Here is a 27,481-nt window from a genome sequence, read left to right as displayed (position 1 = left end):
TAGGAGTAATATGGATCCACAATATTTCTGAACACAGAAACAGTTATCACATATCTCTAGTTTTCAGTTCTTCCTCGTTACTTTAACCATCATATTACAAATCATGAGCAAGTTTGCTGAGATGAGATATGCAGATGAACAGCACAAACCTATGGAGATGAGCAAGCTGATCAGCTCAAAAAAATATCTCCAGTTAGGTTAAACTACTTTTTTCCAAGAGTCTCAAAATGTTACTCCGAACACGGAGACCAAAACTGGAAATGAAAGCGAGAACTATAAGTGTGGGATGATGAGCGTTAAGTGCCAAAGAACTCCTCAGGGACATGAAATTTCAACCCCACTGCCTGAAATTAAATAAACCCAGAAATAAAGGAATTAAGTGTCAGGAGCATGTAACACAAATATCGGATGCATTATCTCATCACAATAAAACAATGCAAATAATTTCTCCCAAAAGGAAAAGAGAAGCACAGAACACAGGAGAACCAAACAATCAGGGGTGCAGGGACTTTGATAACTCATGTTGCATCTTGACATACACACCAGGAGCAACAGGCCATTATCATCAAAAAAAAATTCCGTCAGTCACATGTCAAGGATGCTGATAGACTGCAATTTTACATCCTTCTGGAATACCAAGTCATTGAGCTTGGAACTGAAGGCAAGAAATTGAATAATCCCAATTAATACAGTAACAACACATTACAAATGGTCTTCCACAGATGTAAGGAATAAAATACTAATTGACTCTAAAGAAAAGTTTAAGACAATAAGTACTAGGCTCAGGGGGAAGGCATAGGAAGGCTGAGGTACTAGAGGCAGATATTTGGCTGAAGGTGCTTGCTCGCTGCATGGGCATGTGATGTTAGTTTACAAGAGTTGAAGCACAAAGGATGCGTAGTTTGTTGGCCAAGGTGGCTATTGGCCAGGGTGGCCGCGATGCAGAAAGATGCTATCAATTGAGGCATTTGGTTTCGAGATGCAATGAGGCACTATATGGCTCAAATGTCAGCTACAAAGGGTGTCGCGGTACCAGAGTCTCAAACGCGAGGCAGGCCATTGGACTAGCTTTGTGATGGCACTATAGACTCGAGGTGAAGACAAAAGGGCAGTTAGGTCAAATTGAGTATTGGAAGAGATAGCATGAACAGTGGTTCTGCAGAGGTAGATTGTTGGGAGCTTGGAGCGAAGTCTGCTATGTCGAGAGACTTAAGCAAATTGTGAAATGGCCTTGATCAGATATCAGGGTCCCATTGGTAGCATTTGTGGATCTGCATTGGTATTGGATGATCTGGAGAAATGGGGGTGACTCGTTCATACTTGGGATTGACAGTGTCGTAGGAATGGAAGGCATGGTGCTGTGCAGAAAAGGTCAGAACTCATGTCGAGGGCCACTCCTAGATCTAGATGGTCAAGAGTTAAGCTTGGATGCATTCCAAGAAGTGTCATTTTTGTGTTGCTGGAAGTGGATTTTAGCCACAAGTCGAAGTCTTGCAAGGTGCATATTCAAGTTTGGCCGCTCTTAGATCATAGGGGTCAAGATTTAAGCCTTGATAATAAGTCTAAAAAGTGCCGCTCCCCTCAGTTTTCTATGGAATTTGAAGGTTAGAGGACTGAGGATGCATTGGCACAAGCAATGGCCGTTGTTAGATTAAGGCAATCAGCAGTCAAGTGTTGGAAGAGTTCTAGAAATGCCTTTTCAGTTGAAGTTGATGGTTGAAAAACTGCGAAAGGTCGAAAGACACAATGGCCGCTCTCAAATTAGGGCAATTGAGAGTTTGGACGAGTTTGAGGAGTGCCATGTAGTTTTTTTTTTTTTTTTTGGTACATCGGCGACTCGCACCTGACAAGTGTGAAGATGGCCAACAAAATCAGAAAACAAAATGCTGCGCAAAGGCGTAGGCACAGCCTCGTGGTCTATCCAAAAAAAGCCTCCCGAGTGATAAGCCGCGAAGGAAGCAACCCAATCTGCAGCACCGTTCGCCTCCCGATATACGTGCGTGGCCTGGTAGGAGACAACCTCCCCCAAAGCTCTGCGGATATCGTGGAGCAGCGGCCGGTCCTCAACTGAGCACCCCTCTTCCTGGATCCACCTGATTACCGTGGTCGAATCCCCTTTGAAAAGGATGCGACCCGCACCTAGTACCCGCCTCGCATAGGAGACACCCTCCCAGGCCGCCCGAAGCTCCGCGGTCACCACTGATGAGTCAAAAATCCTCCGTCCACCTGCCGCCACAAGTCTGGCGTCATGATTCCTAATAATAAATCCCACACCTCCGCAGCTCCCGTCCGCTGATACGCTGTCATCGAAGTTCACCTTAAGAAAGCCAGGGGGTGGGGGCACCCAGGATACTAATATCGTCCTGGACGCTGCAAGAGCAGAATGGGGCCCCCAGATGTCCCTGACCAACCCAGTAGGTGAAGCCTCAATAGTGCTGGTAATCTCCGCCGCATGCCGTAGAGCTCGGTCCGCCATCATTCTCGGATGGAGGCTCTCGCCGTCGAAAACCCGTGTATTCCTCTCCAGCCAGCAGTGATAGGCAAGGTAGGCATCACGAGTCCCCCTCTCCTCTCGTACAAACCCTCGGATCGAGGCCTCCAAATGTCGTAAGAACTCTTCAGTGGACGCCCACATCTGCCTCTGGTCAAGCTGAGCTGAAGCATATCTCCATATCTGACTGGCTCTCGGGCACTCAAAAAGAACATGGTAGATGGTCTCCTCCGTCGCCTGACAAGCTCCACATCCGGCAGGAACCCTCACTCCCCGCCTCACCAAAACCCCACTAGTAGGTAAACACCCCCAAGCCACCTTCCACAGGAACAAGGCCACTCGGGGGTGAATGTGCATCCTCCAAATCCAGCCGCAGTCCATCTATCACGCTGAGGGCCCTCTACCTATCGACAAGAGGTCCCGAACTCTCACAGTCGTCCTCCCTGTCCTGCTCCATACCCTCCTATCCACTGCCTCCCCCTCTGGGATCGGCAGAGCCAGAACGCGCTCAGCAAGGTGCTCCTCGAATACCTGCCGAACAAGACTCGCGTCCCACCTCCGCTCCCCCTGGGCAAATAAGGCACACACTCTGCGTCCCTCCATCCAGCCATGGTCAATCTCGGTGGGCCAACCCTACAATGCTACCTCAGCCAGCCATCTGTCCTCCAGAATACTGATCGTCCGCCCATCCCCAACCTCCCACCTGATCTCTGGCATCACTCCCGGGGCGCGGGCGCAGATCTCTCTCCAAATAAAGGTCCTCGGCCAGCACGTAGGACGTAGTGGGGGGCAGGATCCCCGTACTTCGCCCTCAACAGTGAGCCCCAAAGGCCCTCAGGCTCTAGAAGAAACCGGGCTGCCATCCTGGTCGCTAGTAACTCCCTGCGCTCAACCAACGAATGAATACCAAGTCCTCCCCTGCTGGTCGGCTGGCAAATAGGCTCCCATGCCACCAGATGAACGCCGTCTCTACCTCCCCGCCATCCCCAGATGAAGGTGCGAAACATCCTCTCCAATCCCCGAATCACTGCAAGAGGGACCAAGGTATTGAAAAGCAAGTAAGTGGGGATGGAGCTCAACACTGACTGTACCAAAATGACTCGGCCCATCATCGACAGTGCACCCGCCTGCCAACTCTCCAAACGGCGGATGATGCTCAGCTCCATAGATGTACACTCCCTCCAGCGTAGGCGACGTCCCGTAATAGGTACCCCAAGATATGTAAAGGTCCCCTCCTGCTCTTCAATCCCTAGAAGGCTCATGATAGACTGCTTCGCCCCATGGTCAGTCTTCGGGCTAAAAGAAATGGCAGACTTGGTCAGATTGACCTGCTGACGCGACACTCCACAATATGCCCCCAATATCCTGCTAATGGCCCGTGCTGATCTGCTCGTCGCGCGAGCTAACAGTATACAATCATCAACGAATAACAGATGACAAACCCTAGTCGTCCCGGCCGCCGGGCCATAGACCTCCAACTCCTGCTCATGGACGGTCTGTCTAAGTGCACGGGACAAAGAATCTGCACATAAGATGAACAAAAGTGGTGACAAAGGGCAGCCCTGTCTCAATCCGACCGACGACTCGAAGAAACGCGATGGTGAGCCGTTAACCAGTAAGGCAAAGGACGAAGACAGTATACATCCGAGCACCCATCTGACCCACTGTGGGTGAAATCCAAACTCCTCCAAACATCGTCGCACAAACTCCCATCTCATCCTGTCATATGCCCGCTCCATATCGAGTTTGATACCCATTAAGCACCTACGCTTAGGCGCTTTCTGGAGGTCAGCCATGAACTCATGAGCAATGAGGACGTTATAGGAGATGGATCGCCCCCCAACGAACGCCCCCTGCTCAGGGCAAATGAGTTTGGGTTGAATGCCCCTCATCCTCTGGACTAGTACCCTCGCCACCACCTTATACAAGGTGGTGCACAAGCTAATCGGTCTGTAGTGGCTCGGCTCAACAGGATCCTGTCTCTTCGGAATCAATGTGATGAAGGTCCTCCTCCACTCCACGGGCATCGCTGCCAACACAAAAAACTGCTGGACCGCCGCAATCACCTCATGTCTGACTATGTGCCAGTACATCCTGAAGAAGAAAGGAGGGAACCCATCTGGGCCCGGGGCTCTGTCCTCGCCCAGAGACTAAAGGGCCACCTGTACCTCATCCCCGGATACTGGACTGACCAAAGCTGCGTTCTCCTCCACTGACACATGCCTCCCTGGTGCCGGTCCACATACTCCTCCATCTGTACCTCCTGACTCGGTCCATCTGTCGCGAAAAAACTGCACCAAGATCCTCCTGACTATCTCCTGGTCCTCAGACACCTGCCCACTACTGTCCCTGATCCGGCCGATCCGGTTCCGCTGTCTCCTGATGATGGTCGACTGGTGAAAAAACCTGGTATTCCGATCCCTCTCTCTAATCCACTGGACCCTGGACTTCTGCCTCCAAAACACCTCCTGCTGCCTCAGAAGGGAGTGGTGTCTAGCCAATAGTCCCCTAAGCTCCCCCTGATCCTCCTCTGAAAGACCACCCCCTCTATCCTCAAGTGCCTGTAACCTAGTGATGGATGCCTCCGTCTCCTCCACCCTCCTGAAGATATTCCCCACCTCCTCCTTATTCCAACTTTGCAGTCGGCGTCTGGTTAGCTCAAGTTTCCAGGTAATCCTGTACATCACATCCCCCCTAATCGGCGTCTGCCAAGCCTCTCTCACAACCTCCCACGATCGTGGATAAGACAACCATACGTTCTCAAAGCGGAAAGGACAATGAACTGGAAAAGTATAAAAGGTACTCACCAGTACCGGGCAATGGTCAGAAGCAATCCTGGGCAGGTGGCGCACCAAGAAATCCGGGAATCTCTGAATCCATCCGGTCGTCGCGTACACTCGGTCAATCCGCTCCCAAACACGTGCCATCGCCAACCTGTTGTTGCACCAAGTGAAGCGTGGGCCGGTAAAGCCAAGGTCAGCCGGCCCGTTGGACTGTATAAAGTCCTGAAGCTCTCTGATCTCAATGTTGTTGGTGAAGACCTTACCCCCTCTCTTGTCCTCCGGGCTGTCAATGCAATTAAAATCCCCTGCCATCATCACTGGGTGCCCAAGCTGAATGAGATTGGTGGCCTCCTCTCACAAGACTCTCTTCTCCCGATAGTCTGTACTGGCATATGTGGCTAAAAGGACCCAAGAAGGCCCGGCCCCCTCAGAAATCACTAAGATGACATGTTGGTTGCACTTGTGGAAGACATCAATGTCAACTCCCCCTAACCTCCATAACACAATGATGCCCCCTGAGAGGCCCCGAGAGTCCACCGCATATGTCCCCCATGATCGCGGAATGGCACGCCTAGCCTGTTCCAAACTAGATCCTGACAATCGGGTCTCAAGCAGAACACAAACATCTGAGTCATGCAGACTCACTAACCTGCGGAAAGCCGGCCGGAAGGAGGGCTTACCCGCTCCCCGACAGTTCCATAGAATATTTGGAACACGGAAGAAGTGTAGTTTTGGGTCAAAGGATTGCAGTGAAGAGACAACAATAGAGGCCAAAGTCAAAATATGGAGCAGTTTGGAGTTCCGTGGAAGAGTCAATGTGGTATGGATGATGGAATCTCAATGGTGGAGAGAAGATCAAGGACACCACGGCCGTAAGGCTCTGGCTTGAGGAATTGTGATTGCAAAGTATGCAGTGGAGTTTTAGTTGTGGCAACCGACATGCAGTAGTGCTTGTTGGGTGTCGACGAGAATGTTAGTAATTGTGGGGGCGCATTGTCACGGTCACGACTGCAACCTCTTTGCAGGGGGCGCCGGCATGCACTACAAGAAAATACACTTTCAGAGACCACTTTCGGCGACTAAATGAATAGTGGTCGCTGCAAATAAGGTTATCTGCGACCAACATCCTTGTTAGTTACTGAATGACTGTCCTACACCGACTAAATGTATATTTGGTCGCGGAAAATCAAAACCAAGTTGGCGGGGTGGAGGTAAAACGTTTGGCGACTAAAGTTTGGTCGCGGAAAATAAGGCTATCTGCGACCAATATTCTTGTTAGTTACTGAATGACTGTCCTACACCGACTAAATGTATATTTGGTCGCGGAAAATCAAAACCAAGTTGGCGGGGTGGAGGTAAAACGTTTGGCGACTAAAGTGTGGTCGCGGAAAATAAGGCTATCTGCGACCAATATTCTTGTTAGTTACAGAATAATTATCCTACACCGACTAAATGTATATTTGGTCACGGAAATTTTTGGCGACTAAATTTTGGCCCCTAAAGGTTCACCTCCAGCGACTAAAAAAAATTTAGTCGAGAAAAGTATGTATGTAGGGGGTTTGAGAAACCAAACAAACCCTAATTTCCTATTTCTCTACTTTAACTTTTTTTTTTGGGGTAATTTCTGCTTTATCTTTTTGCCTTCACCCGTCACCTTCACCCATCGCCTTCGCCCGTTCGCCCGTTCGCTCAGCTCTTCGCCGTCGGCGTCCAAGGTATGTGTCCTCCCTTATTTGATTTAATTAGCAGAGGCCGGGAGGGAGAGGGAGAGGGAGAGGGAGAGGTGGCCGGGGGTCCTCTGTTATTTGATTTAACAGAGGCCGGGAGGGAGAGGGAGAGGAAGAGGGAGAGGTGGTGGTCGTCGGGGGTTGTCGGGAGATTTGGAGGCGAGGCGGGAGAAGAAGAAACCCAGGAGGGCTTCTCCTCCTTGGCCGCCGCCGCAGCCACCGCGGAGAGGTGGGGGTCGTCGGGGCCGGGTCGTCGGGAGGTTTGGAGGCGAAGCGGGAGGGCTTCTCCTCCTTCGCCGCCGCCGCAGCCACCACGGAGAGGTGGGGGTCGTTGGGGCCGGGTCGTCGGGAGGTTTGGAGGCGAAGCGGGAGGGCTTCTCCTCCTTCGCCGCCGCCGCTGCCACCGCGGAGTGGTGGGGGTCGTCGGGGCTGAGTTGTCAGGAGATTTGGAGGTGAGGCGGGAGGGCTTCGCCTCCTTCGCCGCCGCAGCCACCGCAGGGCTTCCGGTCAGAGGGATTTGGGTGGAGTAGTTTTGTTTTGGGTGGAGAGAAGAAAGATAGGGGGATTAGAGATGGACCATCGGGAAGAAAGTAGGGGGATTAGAGATGGATTTCTTAGAGGGTGGAGATTCTTAGAGGGTGGGGACCATCACTATTTTGGTTTTGGTCTTGGTTTTCCTTCCCTCACGTTACTCCTTATCCAGCTGGGCCATCGGGAAGAAAGATGGGGATTAGAGATGGACTTCTTAGAGGGTGGAGATTCTTTTAATTGTTTCTACTCCTTTCTGTTTGGGTTGAATGGTTGCCGTGCTGTGAGGTAGCTTGGGTATCGAAGGAGAGATGAGAGATGGGAGATGGGAGATGGGAGATGGGAGATGGTGGGATGGGACTTCTTTTAAATTAATTATTTTTCCATGCTTCTATTTAAGGATTATATTAAACTGAAGAGGCTTCTTGTCTATCATTGTTAGATTCATGCATCTTTGTTGAAATAGTATACTTGACAGCTATCTATTTTCATATCATTTTTTTAACTATTTTATACTTATTAAAATTTATTATTATTATAATAATAAAAAAAGAAAAGGCCTCATTCACTGAATTTGTCTTAGGCCCCCAAATGTATTGGGCCGCCCCTGGTTTTTTGCTGCAACTTTTTTTTGCAGGATACAAAAATAAATCTATAAACTAATCAATCTAACTTGATGAAGTACTTTGTAGGTCAGTCAAAATGGACAAGAGTTGGATGACAATAAAAAATAGAATGAAGAGTAAAGAGTATAGAGAAGGGGTGAAGTCCTTTATTGAATTTGCGGTGGCAAATTTAGGCTCAGCAAATGATATTTGGTGTCCTTGTGTCGAGTGCATGAATGACAAAAAACAAAGCATTCAAGTTGTCAAGATTCATTTGATGTTGAAAGGAATCTCGCCTTCTTACAAGACTTGGGTGCAACATGGAGAATCTGTTCACGTGCATCAATCTTGTGTTTCAAATGATGCTAACTGTGACAATGGTGGAGGTGTTGAGGATAGAATGGCTGGGGATGGCACCGATGATAGGGACGAATTGTCTAATATGCTGGAAGCTGTTTACATGGGCGCTTTCATGAATGACGATATTGACGAATTGCCTAATAACTTGGGGAGGGAGGATGCACAGAATTTTGATAAGTTGTTTGATGATGCTCAACGACCCGTTTATCCTGGTTGCAAAACTTTTACAGTATTATCATTCGTTATTAAGATGCTTCATATTAAGGTGTACAACCAGTGGAGCAATTCCTCTTTTGACATGAACATGAAGGTATACAAGGAAATTCTACCGGAGTGTGATAAGTCTGTTCCATGGACCCTTTATGAAGTCAAGAAATTTTTACGAGATTTGGGTTTGGGATATGTGCTAATTCATGCATGCAAATATGATTGTGTTCTTTTTTGGAAGGAGAATGCGAACCTGGAGAAATGCCCTATATGTGATGAGCCTAGATATAAGCTGAATGATGGTAACGGTAAGAAGATTCCTCATAAAATTTTGCGGTACTTTCCCCTGACACCGAGATTGAAGCGCTTATTTTTGTCTCCGAAAATAGCTGTAGATATGAGATGGCACAAGGAGAAGTGAGTGGATGACGAAACATTAAGACATCCGGCTGATGGGGAGGAATGGAAGAACTTTGATCGGCAACATCCTGAGTTTTCCAAGGATCCGCGGAATGTGAGGTTAGGGCTAGCCACCGATGGTTTCAATCCTTTTGGAAATATGAGCACATCGTACAGTATGTGGCCTGTTATCGTGATGCCTTATAATCTTCCACCTTGGAAGTGTATGAAAGAGCAATTTTGTATGTTGTCATTGCTTATTCCCGGAAAAACGGCTCCCGGTAAAGAAATAGATGTTTACTTGAGGCCATTAATTGATGAGTTGAAAGAGCTTTGGAAGGATGGCGTCCAAACTTATGATGCCTCTAGTGGAAGTACATTTAGAATGCGTGCTGCTCTCATGTGGACCATTAATGACTTTCCTGCATATGGTAACATGTCTGGATGGCCAACAAAAGGTTATTTGGCTTGTCCCATTTGTAACGAAGATGCTTCATCAGAACGTTTGAGGAGTAAGATTGGCTATATGGGTGCGAGGCGTTTCTTGCCTGAGAACCACACATGGCGAAAGAGCAAGCTCTTTAATGGTAAAAGTGAGGACAGGTCAAGGCCACGAGAGTTCACGGGAGAAGAGATCTTGGAGCAAATTAATTCAGGGACATACAAGCCGTTGGGCAAGCATCCAAGCATTAATAAGAAAAGAAAAAGGGGCAAAGATGCTGACACGATTTGGGCCAAGAAAAGCATTTTGTTTGATCTCCCTTATTGGAAAACACTCAATCTGCGTCACAACTTGGATGTCATGCACATAGAAAAGAACATTGCAGAAAATATTGTTGGGATATTACTGGGCGTAGATGGGAAATGCAAGGATACAGAAAAAGCACGCATGGATTTGGCAGATATGGGTATACGGAAGGAGTTACACCTAAAAAAGCGGGCGAACGGATCTTATGAGAAGCCTCCAGCATTGTACACATTGTCCCTGCAAGAGAGACAAGGGTTTTGTGATTTTTTAAAATCGATTAAGTTTCCAGAAGGTTCTATCGCTGAGGCTTATATTTCTAAAGAGAGTACAACATTTTGCTCAATGTACCTCAATGGAATCGAAACAGTGTTTAACAGAGAAGAAAGGAATGATGACGGTGGTGATCGTGGCACGGGGTTAACAGTCTTTACTCAAAGTGCCCGACCATTTGGGTTAATCCGAAGGGGACCTGATGTGCCGGTCAATGAACTCGAGATGGCTGAATGGTTTGTCTTATACAATAGTTCAGAAGTGGATCAATATCGAGAGTATGTTTTTTTAACTTGCTTATTAAGGTTCAGCTATTGTATATTTAGTTGTTTTAGACTTATATGTTACTTATACGTTACGGAATGTCGAATAGGGAACACAAGAACTACATACAAGGTGAGAGTGAAGTTGACATCACAAACAGACAACGTAAAGAATTTCCCAAGTGGTTCAAAGATCGCGTAAGCAAAATTAATTAACATGTACGACCGTTATCCTTGCATTTGAAAGTGAAGTAACATATTATGTCACTTTTTTGTTATAGATGACTCAACTTCGAAACCAGCGATCACGGGAAGCTACTGATGAATTATGGTCATTGGCCAACGGTCCTCGTCCGATAGTCAACATATATTCAGGGTGCTTTTGTAACGGTGTCCGATTCCATACCATCGAACGTGACAACCACCGTAAAAGCCAAAATAGTGGGTTAGTTGTTGAAGGGGACCACGAAGGGCAACCGATTGACTTCTACGGTTACTTGTGCAAAGTTTGGGAATTAACATATATGTTCGGACAACAAGTCGTTTTGTTCCAATGCGAATGGTTCAACACTGGAAGTAAAAAAACTTTCTGCATTGATGCGCATTGCACTAGCATTGATACAAGAAGTCGGTGGTACAAAGATGATTCTTTTGTACTACCGAGTCAAGTGCAGCAAGTATTCTATATTAATGACACTGCAGAGAGACGTGGCAATTGGAAAGTTGTCCAAAGATTCAAGCATCGAGGTATATGGGATGTGCCACAGATGAGTGATTTAGAACCCAATGATGTTGAAGAAACCATTGTTCTCAATCATGCATTCCAACAAGATGAAACCAATGACGTTGAACCAATTTTCATTGAAGAGCCAACCACAATGGATTTGCGCAGATATGATATTGATGCTGAAATTATTCAAGAGGAGGTCATTTTGCAGTGCCGTGGGCGAGATCAAGCCGGGGGGAGTGTTGATGAAGTAATGGAGGACCCTAGCGATGAAGAAGAAGACATTGATAGTGACAGTGATACACTCGTAGATTTAGAGCTATGATATATTTCTCTAATGATCTATCCATAGCAAAGTTGAACATTTTTATCTTACATGCTTCTGTTTTATATGGTAATGAAAATCATCCATTTTTATCTTACATGCTTCTATTTTATATGTTAATGAAAATCATCCATTTTTATCTTACATGCTTCTATTTTATATGTTAATGAAAATCATCCATTTTTATCTTACATGCTTCTATTTTTTATGGAGAGTGTGATGTACTTTTTACTCCATATTTTTTTATGGCTGAATGTAATATTGTATCTATCTGGTTTTTATTTTGAAAGATGCACAAAGTAGGTAAAAAATTTGTGAAGCCTGGGTGCTTGTCCCAGAAGCTGACGGGATACGAAAGGCAAAGGCAAAAAAGGATTGAAATGAACTCAATGAGATTAGAAGCTCTTGGCATACCGGGTATGTCCAAGGCATTGTTTGGTTCAAATCAGAATGGTAATGAAGGACCGAACAAGATTAGCAATGGCAATGATAATGAAGAGTATCTGCCATCTGATAATGAAGAACTGAATTCTTCTGGAGATGCTGAACTTGTGCCCGTGATGGCTGCCCAACCTACTCTGCTCCCCACCTTTTCTACCCAGCAAACCCACGAGCTTTCAAGTCCACCTATTATTGCCAACAGCGTGGGTGAGAAAACTTATCTTTCTGAATCTTGTTATTGCTAATATACTCTTGGTAAAATGATGGCATTTCAGTGATTTTGTGTTTTTTTTTGCGTTCTCTTTATCTATCATTAGCAGGTTTGTCTTATGGCCTAAGGTATTTAACTATTTTAGCAGGTTCATCATCGAAGCGCGTGCGGGGTAAGACAGTTGGGAAAGGAATTGATAAGCTCATTGCCCAGAATGGCGGAGAAAAGCTTTCTGTTCCAGTACTTGATGAGTGGAATGCTTTATGTGGTATTAATGCCCCAAAGGTAGCCAGTCTGTTGGGGGTGTATATTAGGAGAATGTGTCCAATTAAGGGCATACCGACGTGGCGGCATGTAGACGAGGCTACTCAATCTGCTATCATACAATCTGTCCTTGTAATTATTTATTGCATAATATTTTTTTACATACTTGTAATAGTTGCATTGATCATACTACATAATGATTTTACTTATGTTTTTAGGACAAGTTCAAAATCTCGGATGATTATTATGGCAATCTAGTAGCTCAGCAAGCTGTCCATAGAAAATGCTACAATATTCACAGAAATTGGAGGCACAATATGAAATTGCATTACAAGCATGTTAAGAACGTCTTACATGTAGATCCTTATAGTCATCCATACGAACATGTGACTCAAGAGGATTGGCGCCACTTAATTGACGATGTGTGGAAAAGTAAAGAACACAAGGTAACTTACATATTTAGTGCTTCAGAGTTTATAAGTAAAATATTTGATCATAATGTTTTCTTTTGATTTTTAATTTGTATTTTTTTTGAAGGTGAGATCAAAAGCTGGCAAAAAGAATAGGAAAAAGCTTGAGTACAATCATTGTTCAGGATCTCGGTCATTTGTTGCAACAATGACTATACAGGTAATATATTTTTGAGTATGTACTGGCTATATTTTTAGTGAATTGCCTGTGAAACAGTCTATGGGATAGTTTTGGCTATTGTAAAACAGATAATTTGCTGCAAGTAGATTTTTTATTCTAGTTTGCTGCATGTATATTTTTGGAATCATTTATGCAAGTAGATCTGACAGTTATTCTAGTTTTTTTATTATATAGTGGCTATATGCTAATCTAAATTACACTTTGCAGCCGGAGTTTAATGGTTCTGAAAACCTTAAATTTCCAGAATTCTATAAGAAAACTCATACCAAGAAGAACAAAGAGTGGATTGATCCTATTTGCGCCGTGAAACATGTAGGTATCTAAAATCTCAATAATAATTTAAATCACTTTATGCTTTTGCAAGATTATATATACATTTAATTCTGTTGTTACCTTTGCATTGACAGTCAAAGATGTTGAGCTTGCGAGAAGAATCTTCCCAATCCGGTGTGCAATTAACATCAGAGGAGATGTCTAGGCAGGCACTTGGAAAAAGGAAGAGATACATTCTTGGATTTGGGGATGGGCCGAAGCCCTCTTCATCTTCTTCCACACCTAGTCGTGTGTCACAAGACCATGTTGGGGAGTTACAGAAACTTAAAGCTGAGATGGAGGAGATGAAGATGGAGCGTGAGATGGAGCGTGAGGAGCTGCGGAGGCAATTGGAACAGGAGAGGAGAGAGCGAGAGGAAGAACAGAAGCAAATTGCACATCTTACAAGTTTGGTGACAGAGTTCTTAAAGGAAAAGACTCAAACGCATAAGTCGTCTATCCATCATGATGGGGCCATGTATTCAACTGGTGGCACAAATACTCGTTGGTATGTATTCTCATTTATATTACGTAGGTTATTTAGAGATTTGGACCAAGTTAAGCGAAATATCATTGTGAACTTATACTTGAATTTTAGTTTATTATTTTTCACATGTGGTTATTGATTGTGTATTCTTTTTTGCTTTCTCAGATACATGGTGGAGTTATGAGCATGTGAATCTAGTTTTTGGTACATGGATAGCTTTTGTTCAGATGATCATGGTGGAGTTGTTTACAAGCAGAAATCAGTTTTTTGTTTATTCATATTTTTATCTACATGATGGTTGTTTGGATGAATTGCAAGATCAGATATTTTGGAATTTTTAATTTACATTTTGATGTGTTTGGTGATGATTATCACCTTAATATATGGTATGGATGAAACATTTTGATGAATGGTTAATAGGTTTGCTTGACTTTGTGTATGAATGATATTTATAATGAATGATTATGGATTCTCCAACATTGTGTATACTTCTATTTGGATGAGCAAATGTATTGTGCAATATGCATAATGGATAGGCTGTGTTGGTTGTACAGGATTTGGAACGAGCTCAAAAATAAATATTAAGCTTATAATTTGAATTATTAATTAAATACAGGTTAATACTTTCTGCCACCAAAAAATGTTTGTTGCCAATGCATTCCAATACATTCTACGACCAAACTATTGGTGGGGGAAGATAGACATTCAGTGACCATATTTTTGGTAGCGGAAGACAAACATTCCACGACCAACTATTTGGTCGGCGTGGGAATTAGCGACAACAAATTTGGTCGCTGAAAAGTTGCTTCGGCAACCAAACGTTGGTCGTTGTTGGTGTACCTTAGGTGACCACACAATATTGGTCGCCAAAACCTTTCAGTGACTAGGGTTCGGCGACGAAGAGTATTTTAGTCGCGAAAAGGTTTCGGCGACCAAATATGGTTATTCGGCGACTCGAATCTTAGTCGCGGAATATGTATTTTCTTGTAGTGATGGGTGTAACATGGTGCGGCGGAGGATCTTGCATGTGTCAAAAGATGCAATGCTCCTCGATACTTTGGAACCCCCAGGGTCACCATCCAATGGATGTCTTGCTGGGGTATTGCAGGGAGCAACGGATAGGTGTGGCACAGCATGTCCATGGCATGATATCGAGGGACTCAAGAAGCTTGATATTTGTCATGGCGGTAGATTGTCAGATATATGTGAGGATTCCTCATGGATTGAGGAGGGGCACAGCACTTTGGATGCATTTCCGACTCCCTCAGGCTCGTAGGACACAGGTCTGTTGAAGCCCTCCTCATAGAGCATAGGTGTGTATTCTTCATATTCTGTACAAGGGATTCTAATTCCTTTTAGCTGTTCTTTTCTAAATATAAAATCTATTCTTCATACACCTCAGCCTTAAGAACCAAACACAGTTTAGGAGTCTTTGAAATATTTGGAACACAGATGAAGTAAAACTCTCCACTTTTCTTTCCTTAACATCATTCCTCCCCTTATGAAAGGATGCCTACATGAAATAAATTCCAAATGTGCAATCCAACGAAAATCTTTGGGGCCTTCACTTGTCTTGGGTGTAACATAGAGAACGACAAATAATTATTTGTTTAACATGGAATGACAATCTTGGGGCCACTTTCTCAGCTTGATAGACCTTCACTGGGCACTTTGATACTCAGTTTAGTGTTTTGCAAACATTGGCTTTAGGATGTTTAGAAAGACGATACAAAATATGATGCTGATAGAGGTTTTACAGCCTCAGATGTGTTTGGGACATTTTAAGCAAATTGAGATAGTTTGACCAAAATGACTAACAGCTTCATCCAATACAGACAAAATTAAGAATTTAAGATAAGCAGCCTGCTATTTTTTTCTTTTTCTTTTTGATGCTTTTAATTTTCTTTCAAGAAAAAATGATCAAGATTTGGTTAATGCATGGTTTTAACCAACCAAGCTTTTTAACTTTGACATGAATCAATAAGGTATCTGGATCTGAAACATTAGCCTCAATAAAATACCCAATGCAAGAATGTTTATACAAGTTTCTACTTGTCGTAAGTTTGGGATCAAAGAAGGGTGTCTCGTATGTTTACGCATATGCAATGATGTAAAGATATGCGATCACTAGATGCTAGAGGAAAAACTGCATCTTTTACCCTTTCTTAAAAGTGAGAGAAACTGGAATTCGATCATAAGTTTGGGATCAAAGAAGGGTGTCTCGAATGTTCACGCATATGCAATGATGTAAAGATTTGCGATCACAAGATGCTAGAGGAAAAAATGCATCTTTTCTCCTTTCTAAAAAGTGAGAGAAACTGGAATTCGAAACACTAAAGCTCCCTACACAATTTTGTTGGTGAAGAATATATTAACTTATTTTTTTCAAGTATTCTTGAAAACTTTAGTACTCAAGGTGAATGAGGAACTGGATGAGGACAACATGGATAATTTAGTTGATAATCCTATTGGAGATAAGAATCTAGACACAGACAAGTGTGTGTTTGTATGTAGCGTTTAAATCATTGTCAATGCTGACTGAACATTTGTTTGCTTCATTAGAAGCCATTTTAAATCTTATTCTGTTACTTAGTATCAAATACTGATAAGGCATATACTAACTTAGCTATTTAATGTTATTCAGTTGCCTATAACTCATGGAGTTAATTGCATTTTAACTTGGCCATTTAATCTGAAAAATTCAGCTTGCTAGAGTTCATCAGATAAGCAAACAGATTTAGTAAGGCAACAACAATGGAACCAGAATATTTGAAATTAAAATAAAAGGAAAAGAACTCTTATTTTACCTGGGCAAATTTAATATCAGCATCACTGTGATCATTGACCCTCCCAGCTGCATCACCGACATAGAAGGATCTGCAGATAAAGAAAGGCACTAGTAAAATATTCTTTTCATCTTATACATGTACAACCAAACAGCTGAAGGAATTATTCATAAATGACGATGGAAAATATGAATCCTGAAAGCTCTTATAAAACATAATATATTGTTACTACAATTTTCTTTCAATTGAAGCATTTAGTCATTTTAGATAGTATTATATGTACGTCAGTTCAATTTATGGTGCTTTTGTTGGGTTAAGAGTGTGAAATGACTGTCTGTTTTAGAGTGGCCAATAATTGCAGTTTGCAAACTTTCAATGAAGGGCTAGCCATGCAAATGTGGTTGGCTTAATGGATCATACCATCAAGGTGTGATCCATTAAAGTTCGAGAATCTTTCACAGCCAGCTATCAAAATTAAAGCTAAACAAGATCTGAAACTTTCTGTAAGGGAGGCCTCACATAAAACCTAAAAGGCTACATAGCTGGCACAGATATCTATCTTAACGGATAAGAAGTTTACAGCATGGGACCATGGAGAAGCCCTCTGAGGTGAGTTCAGATGAAAATGCAAAATGAGCAAGCTTTGATATAAAATACTGAATCCAACTATTGGCACAAGTTGTGGCCAAAGAGCTAACATAAACAGAACCGCCCAAGAAGAGTAAGCAAAACTACAATTCTAACTCCCTGTATTATCAGATTGCACATGACCTCCAAAGAAAATTAAGAAAAGAATAGTTCCAGATTAACGAATTATGTTGTGTTGAATGATAGGAGAGAAGAATAACTGATCCATGTCAATCGCAATGCCAGAGTTGAAGTGTTCTTCCATTAGCCTCCACATTCCAGGTTTTGGTTTGCGAAAGGGATCTTCAGTTCGATCCTTGCTTGTCCCTAGCCCGCAAGCTATAAAAACCTGCACAGAAATGAAGTTCAAGTATGCTAAAGATTTCAGCAGCAGTATAGATGCGTGAGAGAGAGAGAGAGAGAGAGAGAGAGAGGGAGAGGGAGAGATGATTTATGAGGTAACAAAAAAATTTGCAAAACTTTGAATTTAAACTAAACATAAAAATAGAGGTCAAGGATATATTATGGGAAAAACAAGAATTCCAAGAAAAAAATTATCCAGTGTACCTGAATTGGGACTTTAACATGCTTGATAAAGTTGTCAAGTCTCCCTATTTTGGAATCCACAGCTTGTTGTCGTTTGTTCTTCCAGCGCTCAATGTTTGATTCATTAGTAAAGATAACCTAATGATGAAGAATATATGTCAATAAGACACCTTCTTTTCAAAATCTTAATAGAAAAGGATGGATAAAGAACACATAAACCACAAGCAGGTTCCCAAAATCAAGGCACCCTGAGTGCTTGCCTCTCAGAAATTTACAGGTGGCTGAAACACGAATATTTTCTTTTTTTGCAAAAAGAATGTGAATACTTTATGGAGCAACATGAACATTATATACCAACCAGCTTGTAGCCAGTGTTATACAGTCCTTGCAGCTTCTCAGGAACCGATGGATACATCAGAGACCAAGCATCTGGACCAATTCTGCACCTTAGGCAATGTTAGGTCTAAATTCTTAATCTATGGTTAAATCTTTAGATCACAAAATCTGGCTGCATCAGAGAATTATCAAGGATTGTAGCATACAAAATTGATTACAATCAGATTTTAATAGTCAATTAGTATCTCCTCCACATCTAGTTTTAAACCATTCTCATGTTTTCCATGAGTCACTAAAATGAGGATACACTGCTTTCATAACGAGAGACAAGTAATATATGCCATAAACGGTGTTAAGTTAGCTGTCATTTTCTTTCAAATATATGGCTTCTATTCAGATGCCTGTATATTTTCAATACAGACCAGTATCAACAAGATGTACCAGTCACGCAGTCATCTGATTTTATACTTACTAAAAAATACATGCATTAGGAGAAAACTTATGAGAAAATATGGCAATAATGCTGGTTGCAATATGGTTAAGCTCTCAGAAAACCAGATGCACACGTCATCCTGACAAACTTATGATAGCTTCCTTCAACCTTATCCACTTAAACCCAAGAAACGAAGTAAAACAAGCAATTCTACTTTTTCCTCAGTTTAGCTTATCCACTTAAACCCAAGAAACGAAGTAAAACAAGCAATTCTACTTTTTCCTCAGCCTAAACTGATTTGTCAAATATATGCATTCAGAACAAAATGAATAGATGAACAGCAGAAGATCAATGTCAAAATATGACTATTCTAGATACCTATTTCACCATGAGTTAAGTAGAGATTTGCAAAATGATTTTTCTTGAGACACTTGAGGATATTCTCCATCTTATTAGGGGAGTTGATAAACTAGCACAAATGTGCCTAATCCTTTCTAATTAAATTCTCCCAATAAGGTTCAAAGGGAAGTGCTCAGAATGGAGGACTGAAACTTTTTTGCACCACTGCAAGAGCACACCTTCAAATGGACTGTAACCAAATTTGAATTTCTCAAGCAATCATTTTTAATGGAGGAATTCTCTCTAGTTGTTTCTGTTCCTGGAAATAAATAACAGTCCATCACTTCTTACATTGCAAATTCAAAAGCAAATTTTGAAGGACCACTCAAAAAGGCTAAAAACATATTTTTCAAACAATTTTTACCTTGAGACTTCAGACCTTTCATTATTTTTCAGCATTTAGCATGGAAACTTTGCTTACCGGTCCATCTATGGATAGTGAGAGGAATAGATGAATTTGAGTATTTCAAAAATAGATATATGCTATTCTTAATATTAAGGGTCTGTTTGGCTTTTCCTACAAGATTGGGCTGAAAATCCCTTAGAATTCGTGGAGTAGGCCATCCATTTAAGCATAGCCTTGTACAACTAAAACTCCACCCAACCCAAATCCCATGGGAAGAAAAAAAGACCTCCATAAGTCTTTTTTTTTCTTCCTGCAGCCTAAAGGCTAAATCTGGACTGGGTTTGGACAGGTTCTTAGAAAATGAAAGCTAGATTAGATAGGCCAACAGGCCCAATTCCTGCATGATTTTTAGCCCAATCCTGTAGGAATATCCAAACAAGCCCTAAATGTTGGAATTGAGACGATGATTTCCTCTTGGATTAAGACACTAGAAGAGCTCAAGGATGTTTCCTTTGGTTGAGTTTGAAGATGTCTTCATATCTTTATTCACAAAGGAAATGGAAGATAATTTAAGCATGGATCATTAGTGGATATAAACGGCAATGCAAAGTGAACAACATCAAAACTCTGTTAAGATTTGGTTTAAGTTGGAATCTATGAATGGCAAGCCATGCATAAGAATGACTACTTTTGCAGCTCTGTTGAAGGTGTGTTAGCATGTCTTCTCAGGGAAAAAAAAAAGAGGGAAAAGAAAAGAAATGAAGGTGCATTAACTTCAATGCTCCCAAAGAAAGATAAGACTTTACCTTGTACCTAGGACTCAAATAAGCAAGTTCAAGTCATAAACATTGCCAAATTCTATAGAAAAACAGAGGCCCTAATCTAATATTTCTGAATTCACTTGGTAAATTCTGAAAACATGGAAATACAACACTACAACATTATCACATTTGTGTTCAATGCAAAGGCTTCAATATATTTGTAAAATGCTAATGCAATTATGACAATAACAAATCAACAGACCATCAGCTCAAACATCAATTCTTAAGTTAAACATCATACCGTTTCACAGATGTATTCACAAGACATCCATCGAAATCAAATGCAGCAATTTTTTCAGAATCATGAAGACCTTCTTCCTAGTCACATACAGGAACCAAAAACACAAATGATATTATATCTTGTTAAAAATCCCAGGCTATTAGTTTCAGTGGAAGGATGAAAAACAATTAAGGAAAATCAATTGATAACATCTATTGCTGAAAAATAATTTGAAATTACTTTTAATAGAAGGCCATAACTAAGGCAGTAATGAGTATCAAAAACAAGCATCATAAAAACAAGTTAATCTGAATATATATATATATATATATGATGGAATAATTCAACCCACAAAAATTGTGATTCATTGTGAAGTAACATGATATTGATAAAGAAATTCTAGCATTGAAATGAGAATGTATACTATTTATGATCTATAGAAAATAAAATACAAGTCATTCACAGTTCTAACTAAAACTAATAATTATCTGAAAAAAAACTAAATTTTATATTTTAGCCAATTAATTAATGTACATAGTTGATGAGATTTGACAAAGTTAGCTCAGGTAAGATATAACTATAGGACAGGATACTGTTAGATATCTAATTGTAAAGTTAAAATAGATAAAGATCAACGTTCATATAAGAAATGTATGATAATTATGCCATCTAAATTAAAACATGAACATGCAGAAATTGGAATTGTGTTACCTGACATCATCCTTGGAAGTCAGAAGAGTTTATTAGTTGTTGCATATTATAGATTATCAGTTATTTCCATGAGATCAACTTCGAACCTCAAAAGATAATTACACAATAGAGGTTATTCGTTTATAAAGTATTGGATAATAGAGTTACTAATCCACCAGGATTTTAAATTGACTATTTATTGAACTGGTATCCCCTACAGAAAACAAACAAAGAAAGAGAACAAAAAATGTCGAGGCGTTGAACAACTAAATGATACAGAATTTATCAACAGTATATGGACACAACGAGTATCAAGACGGAAATTCCTGAATAGGCATCTACAAGATAAAAAGAAACGAAATCACCCATCTGTCCATCATAAGTATATAAAAAAGCACATGTATATTCCAAGACATAAGAAGCATGAAAACACATATCATGCTTGTCTTCCCTTAACCGAGTGTTGGATCACCAATAACTGGCCACTTAAGGAATGATACCTTCTCTTATGGGTGCATCATATTTAGCTTAACATGTATCAACCATTCTTTCACCAAATCTAATTACCTTCCATGTCCAAGATGTTCAAGATGGTCAGACGCCATGTTATTATCATCTATCAAGACTAAATTGCCTCTTGCTGTACAGTACCAGATTGCCTATACATATGGTCTGGTAGTAGAATAATAAAATTTCAATGGACAGGCATAGTACATAATGCCAACTTTTACGAGCACCTATTGAATAAACAGAGAGAATAAAATGATAAATCTTCCACACAACTGGCAGAGTAAATGAATATGATTCCAAGAGCTAGAAGAGAGATTTTTTTCTTAAATTTATTCCAAGTGAAAGCAGATCTGGTCCTCATGATCTCCTTTGGAAGTCAAGACATCTAAATACTCCTAAGATGTATACAAATGTATAAAATGAGATATATGATCCCACCAAGGTACGTCATCTTGGTACAAGTTCCCGTACCGGTGCCACCCTGTTATTATATCGATACGCTCAGTACGAGAGCCGGTTCAGCATACCGAGTATCAGTACGCCTCTTGTACCGCATACCAGTTCGATATCAGTACAGTATGGCACACCCCGTACCGCCCGATTCGGTATGGTATAGCGTACCGTGATCCCCACATTTATAAAATAATTTTCTGTGGCCAGTATATCATAACCAATCACAAATCACAAAGAAAAGTGATTGTGTAATATATAAACATATATATAAGCTTAAATGATGTGACCGCACTATCAAATGAGGAATTATCAAACACCCATACATGAGATAACCATCCACCCAAACCCAACTCACTCACTTTCACAAGATTAAATCATCCATCTTTCCGCTATTTTAACATGATAATCACAGCCATTCATCTTCACTATTTTTATACATGAAAACAATTATCCACCCAAACCAACTTTTCTTTCATAAGAGAACACATTCATCTGCAAATTACAATATCAACGTACCTGTCTGCACAACTTTCCCTTGTGGAATAGAGAGATCCACCCAACTTCCCCCCATGAGACACTCTCGTGTGTATACCATCTAGTTTCAATAGTTAGTATAGTTGTATATTCGATATTGTTTTATAGTAAACTACAACCTCTAGTCCTCTATCCAAACAGATATAACATATCCATAATCAATTCTGCATCACAATGAGGTAAACAATGATATTCTAAGGGTTGCCTCTGATGATGCATCCATAACCAACATCCTTGTATCAACCATCGGTTGTTCACAGGTCTCTCTTTGTTTTTCTTCCTGATAGTGCAATCTTTTCCAAATCCCTCCTCACAAATCTTATCTAGGTATTTTACATCTTCCTGTCTTTTCTGACCCATCCAAACATTCGTACCTTAGTTTTTGTGGCAATGTTTATTACAAAAGTTGATTAAATGTACTTCTTGAACCTCATACATTATACATGGTCAAACAATTAGCAAGCTGGTTGATGACAAAATGAAATCACATTAACAATGATAATCCTTAACTTTAAAATAATCTTACTCGCTCACGAAAAATGAGCGTCTTGAAGGTCTTCCATTTTGGTGAAAGGGTGGCATCCTGGACCAAAAAACAAAACATAAATCACCAGGCAGATTGATGCATCAAAGGAAAAGTTGTCAAAAAAAAAATCATTATAGTTAGAAAATGCATGCATACAAACAATAACAAGTTATCTTCCTATAATATTTCAAGTAAAAGAGATGCATATGCATTACTAGTATGCTTAAAGAAAGGGGGGAACACCTTGTATTGATCTTTGATATCAGATGCAGAAAAGGCCATCTTGAAGTCATCCCTTTTGCCATCTACAGGCAACTGACAAAAAACATATGGATGAAATGATTTGTTTACATCAGTAATAACTCAAAAAAAGATTTGTTTACATCAGTAACATGAAAATAAAAGGTATGTGCAATGTCAAAGCTACAGGAATAGCAAGAATATAATTAATACTCACCAGGTGGCTGTAAAGGCCAGTCATTTATGACCAACCTATCCAACCAATGAAGGGCCATTGTGTGCTAGACCTAGATTTATAAATAAACTCAGTTTTATATGTGGACAAGCCAAATCTCTAATATCCTTTTTATTACAAAGAAGAAGAAGAGGAAGAACTTGTACTGATAACAGTTGCTTGCCTTTTTTTAATGGTTGTACCATTTCTGCTATGATTTTTATTATCATGTATTCCTTAACAAATTATGAGTTTCTATTAGTCGAGTAGTTGTTCCCTTGTATATAACTTTTAACGGTTCACAATATCATAAGAAGAAAAAAGACAAGAAAGAGGTAATACATATAACACTTTGACAAACAATTATTATATATAAGCCCCATGTCTCGCACATGCATACACTCATCCACCCAACAAAGCAATCTGTATGCAATAATATATTTACTTAAGTTGACATCTGAAAATATAAGTTATCTTACTAATCCAGTTAAAGACATAAGAATGTGTAACTTTGGCTCCTCTAAACACTTTTCTATAATTTCATTATGCCCAGCTTGACCTGTACTACAAGCCTATAAGAAAAAGGATAAGTGGATGACAGCAAAAAAAAAAAAAAATCAAAGACCGTATAAGCACCATCTAGCTATATTCTAGTTCAACAGTAGAACATGCTGACCTCTGGTTTCTTCAAATCCTCTTCCTCTAACTCTTCAATTGCACTGCCATCTCTTTTACTAACCTAAAATAAAGGAAACAACAGAAATAAGTTAAATTAGCATTATATAGCACATACTTTAATGGGCAGCTTGCGGTGGTAGACTTCACCATGCTTCTGCTCTCCATGTCACCAGACTCATGACACTGTAATCTAAAAATGCTAGTAGAAGACAACAAAATCATAAACATATCATAGAAATAAAATGACAAATAACTGAAGCACAAGAATATAAGAGTTTGCATAGTTCAGCTGTATGCCTACATCCATGGGGCAAGAGCTCTGTCAAAATTGAGTTAAATCAGAAAGGATAACCAGGTATGAGCTAGAAGTTACAAGCTATATTCCCTAAACACCGACACAGATATTTACCCAAATTCATGACACCTTCGCGACATGATACGACCAATAAATAGGATGACCTAACTAAGGCATTAATCTGAGATGGAAAGAAACATTTTTTATTTTATTTCTTTAAAATCAAAGAAAAAATTCATCTTCACTATGGCACGTAAGAGAACAAGGCTATCAAATACATTAATGTACAAGAAGGCCTCCTTTTGTTTCTTCAAACATAAAAGCCCACATGTTTTTATGGAAAATCATCTATAAGGCACATCATGTACCTTCTCCTACTTTGTTTTCTCTGATCTGTTGGTAAAGATCCTCCTTTCCATCTCTATAGGAGGTCCCCGTTGCTATTAATCTAAAAGATGTTCTTAACAGTAAAAACAGTTTTCATTTTCCTCAGAAGGTGATGCTTCACAATCAAAGATATCAGATTTTTTATTTTTTAGTGAAATTGACGAATACCAACATATTCTATGTAATACAAGGAGATGGTGAAAATTAGAAGTAGAAAACAACAGAAATCATACCTCCATGGCAGTCTGGCTGGATGATGCAGCAGCCTCTAGCTTCCTTAATGCATCTTGGTCACAATTCTGAGCCCTCCAGCACATATATCGTAAGAAAAGTATAGCATAACAAAATTACATGGATATCAAAGAAAAGTAATTTTAAATCAATCAATAACGAGAGAGGGATTGCCCGACCTTTAAAGAAGAAAACCCAGTTATCTCCTCCGCAGCAATATGCAGGTGGGACTGAGTCGGAAAGCAGTCTATGTGATACCATTTCACGAGGTCAAAGCCTCGAGGGTTTTTTCTTAAAGAGCCCAGCCTCAGAGAACCTGCAGCTATTGCCTTCCTGCAGTTTTTGCATGAAGATCGGTTGGATTTGGCATACTCCGCAACTACTTTATGGGGGACCACTGAAGAATTCTTTTCAGTGGACTCTTCATCCCCACCTTCATCTGTGTTTGAGAGCTAAAAAAGGAAAGGATAGCAGCAACAACATCAAGACCAAAACAGCATCTGACTAGTTATTCTATTTCAACAGGAAAGTATGTCAACCTTTTGTTGCTTTGAACCCTTTTCCTCAAACTCTTCGGCTGCATCCCCATCTGTTTTACCAATCTAAAATAAAGAAACAATAAAATTAAGCTAAATTAGCCAAATATATCACATGAATTTAATCAACAACAAGCCAAACCTTCAGAGACTTCTCTATGCTTCTATCAGTCTCCACTTTACCATGCTACTGACACTTTCAATGCTGTACAAAAGCAACAATAGAAAAAGACTGTGCAAGAAGACAACCACTTACGTGGTTCAGCAATATACCTACATCCATGGAGTAACATCTTTGTTTTCTCCAGTTGAATTGGAGAGAAAAACAGGGTACAAGATATAAGTTGGGCCACAATATCTAACATTTGACATGGAGAAGATGGCCACTTCAGACATGATAGAACCCATGGATACTGCAACTGGATTCATCATCAAACCAAATGATGACCACCAATATTTTGATTTTTTTTCAATTTTCAAGAACGAAATTCTCTTCCATGGCTTTTGGAAATTGTTGTACAAAAAGACCTCCTCATAACAATCCATACTTTTTTTTGTTGAAATCACTAAGCGGCACCATGTGCCTTCTCCTATGATCTTTACTCTGATCCGTTGGTACAGATCCTCCTTTCTTTAAACTTAACAATTAAACAAATAATAGGTCTCTGCTGCTGTTAATCAGACAGGTGCAAGAGACCGACTTCTTTCATCAGACCAGTTTTATTCTCGCTTGAAAAACAAAGCTTCACGATTGAAGAGACTAGAATTATCACGACTCAACAAGATCTAAGCATACCCAAATATTTCTTTCATTCAGAAAATACAATGAAAGGAGTAACACTTAAAATAGAAAAGAAAAATTCAAACCTCATTAACAGTTTGTTCGGATGATGCCGCAGCCTCTAGCTTCCTTTTTTTTTGCTGAAAAGCCTCTAGCTTCCTTAATGCATCCTGATCAAAACTCTGAACTCCCCAGGAAATAATCATAAACAAAATATTGTAGAAAAACTACATGGACATCAAGAAATAAGTCTTTCTTTAGCCAGTCAAGAAAGGAACAGGGATCGCTCAAACCTTCAAAGAAGAAAACCCCAGTATCTCCTCCGCGGCAGCAAGCGGATGATCCCGAGTCGGAAAGCAATCCAAATGATACCATTTCTTGAGGTCAAACCCCCGAGGGTCCTTGCTCGACGAGCCTACCCTCAGAGAACCCGCGGCGATGGCCTTCCCGCAGTTCTTGCAAGAAGAGCGGCCGGACTTCGCGTACTCCGCGACCACCTTGGGCGGCGGCGCCATTGGAGAGAGCGAGGCGAAGGCTAGAGGAGGTAGGCGAGCGCGAGCGCTGGCCGCGAGGAAGGGGAGGGTCGAGATTTTAGGGCTTTTGACAAGAATGGAGAGGTAGGGGAGGAGCACGAGCATGGGGAGAGGGAAGCGGTTGCTAGGGTTTTATAGCCATATATCCGCCGGGGGGAGCGGTGGAACGGTTAATGGAATACAATTTCACGCCATTCTCCGGTTCTTGGATGCTTTAGGCAAGGAAGAGAGAAGGGCGGGAATGGCGACGTCAAGGTCTTGAGCGGTGTCAGGGAGGGCATGGGAGAAGGCTTGGGCGGTTTCATCATTTCATAGCGAAAATCCTTGATGCCAATCATTATAGAAAGACGGCAATACACTTGCCGGCTTCAGATGCCATGTAGCGGGAAAGATCAGAAAACGTGGAGCACGATCAAGGAGGCCCATAATCTTACTAAACTTAAATAAATTCTAAATAATCTCGTAGATAATTTTTTTAGCTCCCTGATTTATTAATTTACTAATCTTGTTAATTAGAAAATCTGTACATCAAAAAATATTTGTCAACTCCCTATTGATTT

The 27,481-nt window shown here is 41.0% G+C and overlaps 3 protein-coding genes across 7 annotated transcripts; 2 read left to right on the top strand and 1 right to left on the bottom strand.

The window, feature by feature from the left end:
• LOC103709018 (polynucleotide 3'-phosphatase ZDP) lies at positions 1-27,211 on the bottom strand. Of its 2 annotated transcripts, XM_039131180.1 has the most exons (14): positions 26,682-27,211; positions 26,475-26,570; positions 25,611-25,673; positions 25,251-25,523; positions 25,074-25,139; positions 24,157-24,219; positions 23,270-23,341; positions 23,027-23,083; positions 20,335-20,411; positions 18,117-18,198; positions 17,780-17,896; positions 17,434-17,561; positions 16,607-16,676; positions 1-344 (listed from the first exon to the last, which is right to left on the bottom strand). In XM_039131180.1, exons 1-14 carry the CDS (start codon positions 27,024-27,026, stop codon positions 297-299), a joined length of 1,557 nt encoding a protein of 518 aa, XP_038987108.1. In that variant the 5' UTR covers positions 27,027-27,211; the 3' UTR covers positions 1-296. The 2 variants fall into 2 exon arrangements, with proteins under 2 accessions (XP_038987108.1, XP_038987109.1); XM_039131181.1 differs by lacking the exons at positions 18,117-18,198; positions 20,335-20,411.
• LOC120112307 lies at positions 9,361-10,690 on the top strand. Of its 2 annotated transcripts, none has more exons than XM_039131185.1 (2): positions 9,361-10,579; positions 10,663-10,690. In XM_039131185.1, the coding sequence occupies exons 1-2, from the start codon at positions 9,486-9,488 to the stop codon at positions 10,664-10,666; spliced, it is 1,098 nt and encodes a 365-aa protein (XP_038987113.1). In that variant the 5' UTR covers positions 9,361-9,485; the 3' UTR covers positions 10,667-10,690. The 2 variants fall into 2 exon arrangements, with proteins under 2 accessions (XP_038987113.1, XP_038987114.1); XM_039131186.1 differs by having other exon boundaries at positions 9,361-10,396; positions 10,492-10,684.
• LOC103702754 lies at positions 10,681-14,229 on the top strand. 3 transcript variants are annotated; one of them, XM_039131183.1, is made up of 6 exons: positions 10,821-11,128; positions 12,568-12,795; positions 12,887-12,979; positions 13,208-13,312; positions 13,408-13,820; positions 13,965-14,229. In XM_039131183.1, coding segments are annotated over exons 1-6 (990 nt in total). In that variant the 5' UTR covers positions 10,821-10,978; the 3' UTR covers positions 13,966-14,229. The 3 variants fall into 3 exon arrangements, with proteins under 3 accessions (XP_038987112.1, XP_038987110.1, XP_038987111.1); XM_039131184.1 differs by lacking the exon at positions 13,965-14,229 and having other exon boundaries at positions 10,681-11,128; positions 13,208-13,316; positions 13,408-13,548; XM_039131182.1 differs by having other exon boundaries at positions 10,811-11,128; positions 13,408-14,229.
• Positions 27,212-27,481: the final 270 nt, after the last annotated feature.

The sequence above is a fragment of the Phoenix dactylifera genome, chromosome 11 (genome assembly GCF_009389715.1).
Source record: "Phoenix dactylifera cultivar Barhee BC4 chromosome 11, palm_55x_up_171113_PBpolish2nd_filt_p, whole genome shotgun sequence".
NCBI lineage: Eukaryota > Viridiplantae > Streptophyta > Magnoliopsida > Arecales > Arecaceae > Phoenix > Phoenix dactylifera.
This window is presented reverse-complemented; position numbering and strand designations above follow the sequence as displayed.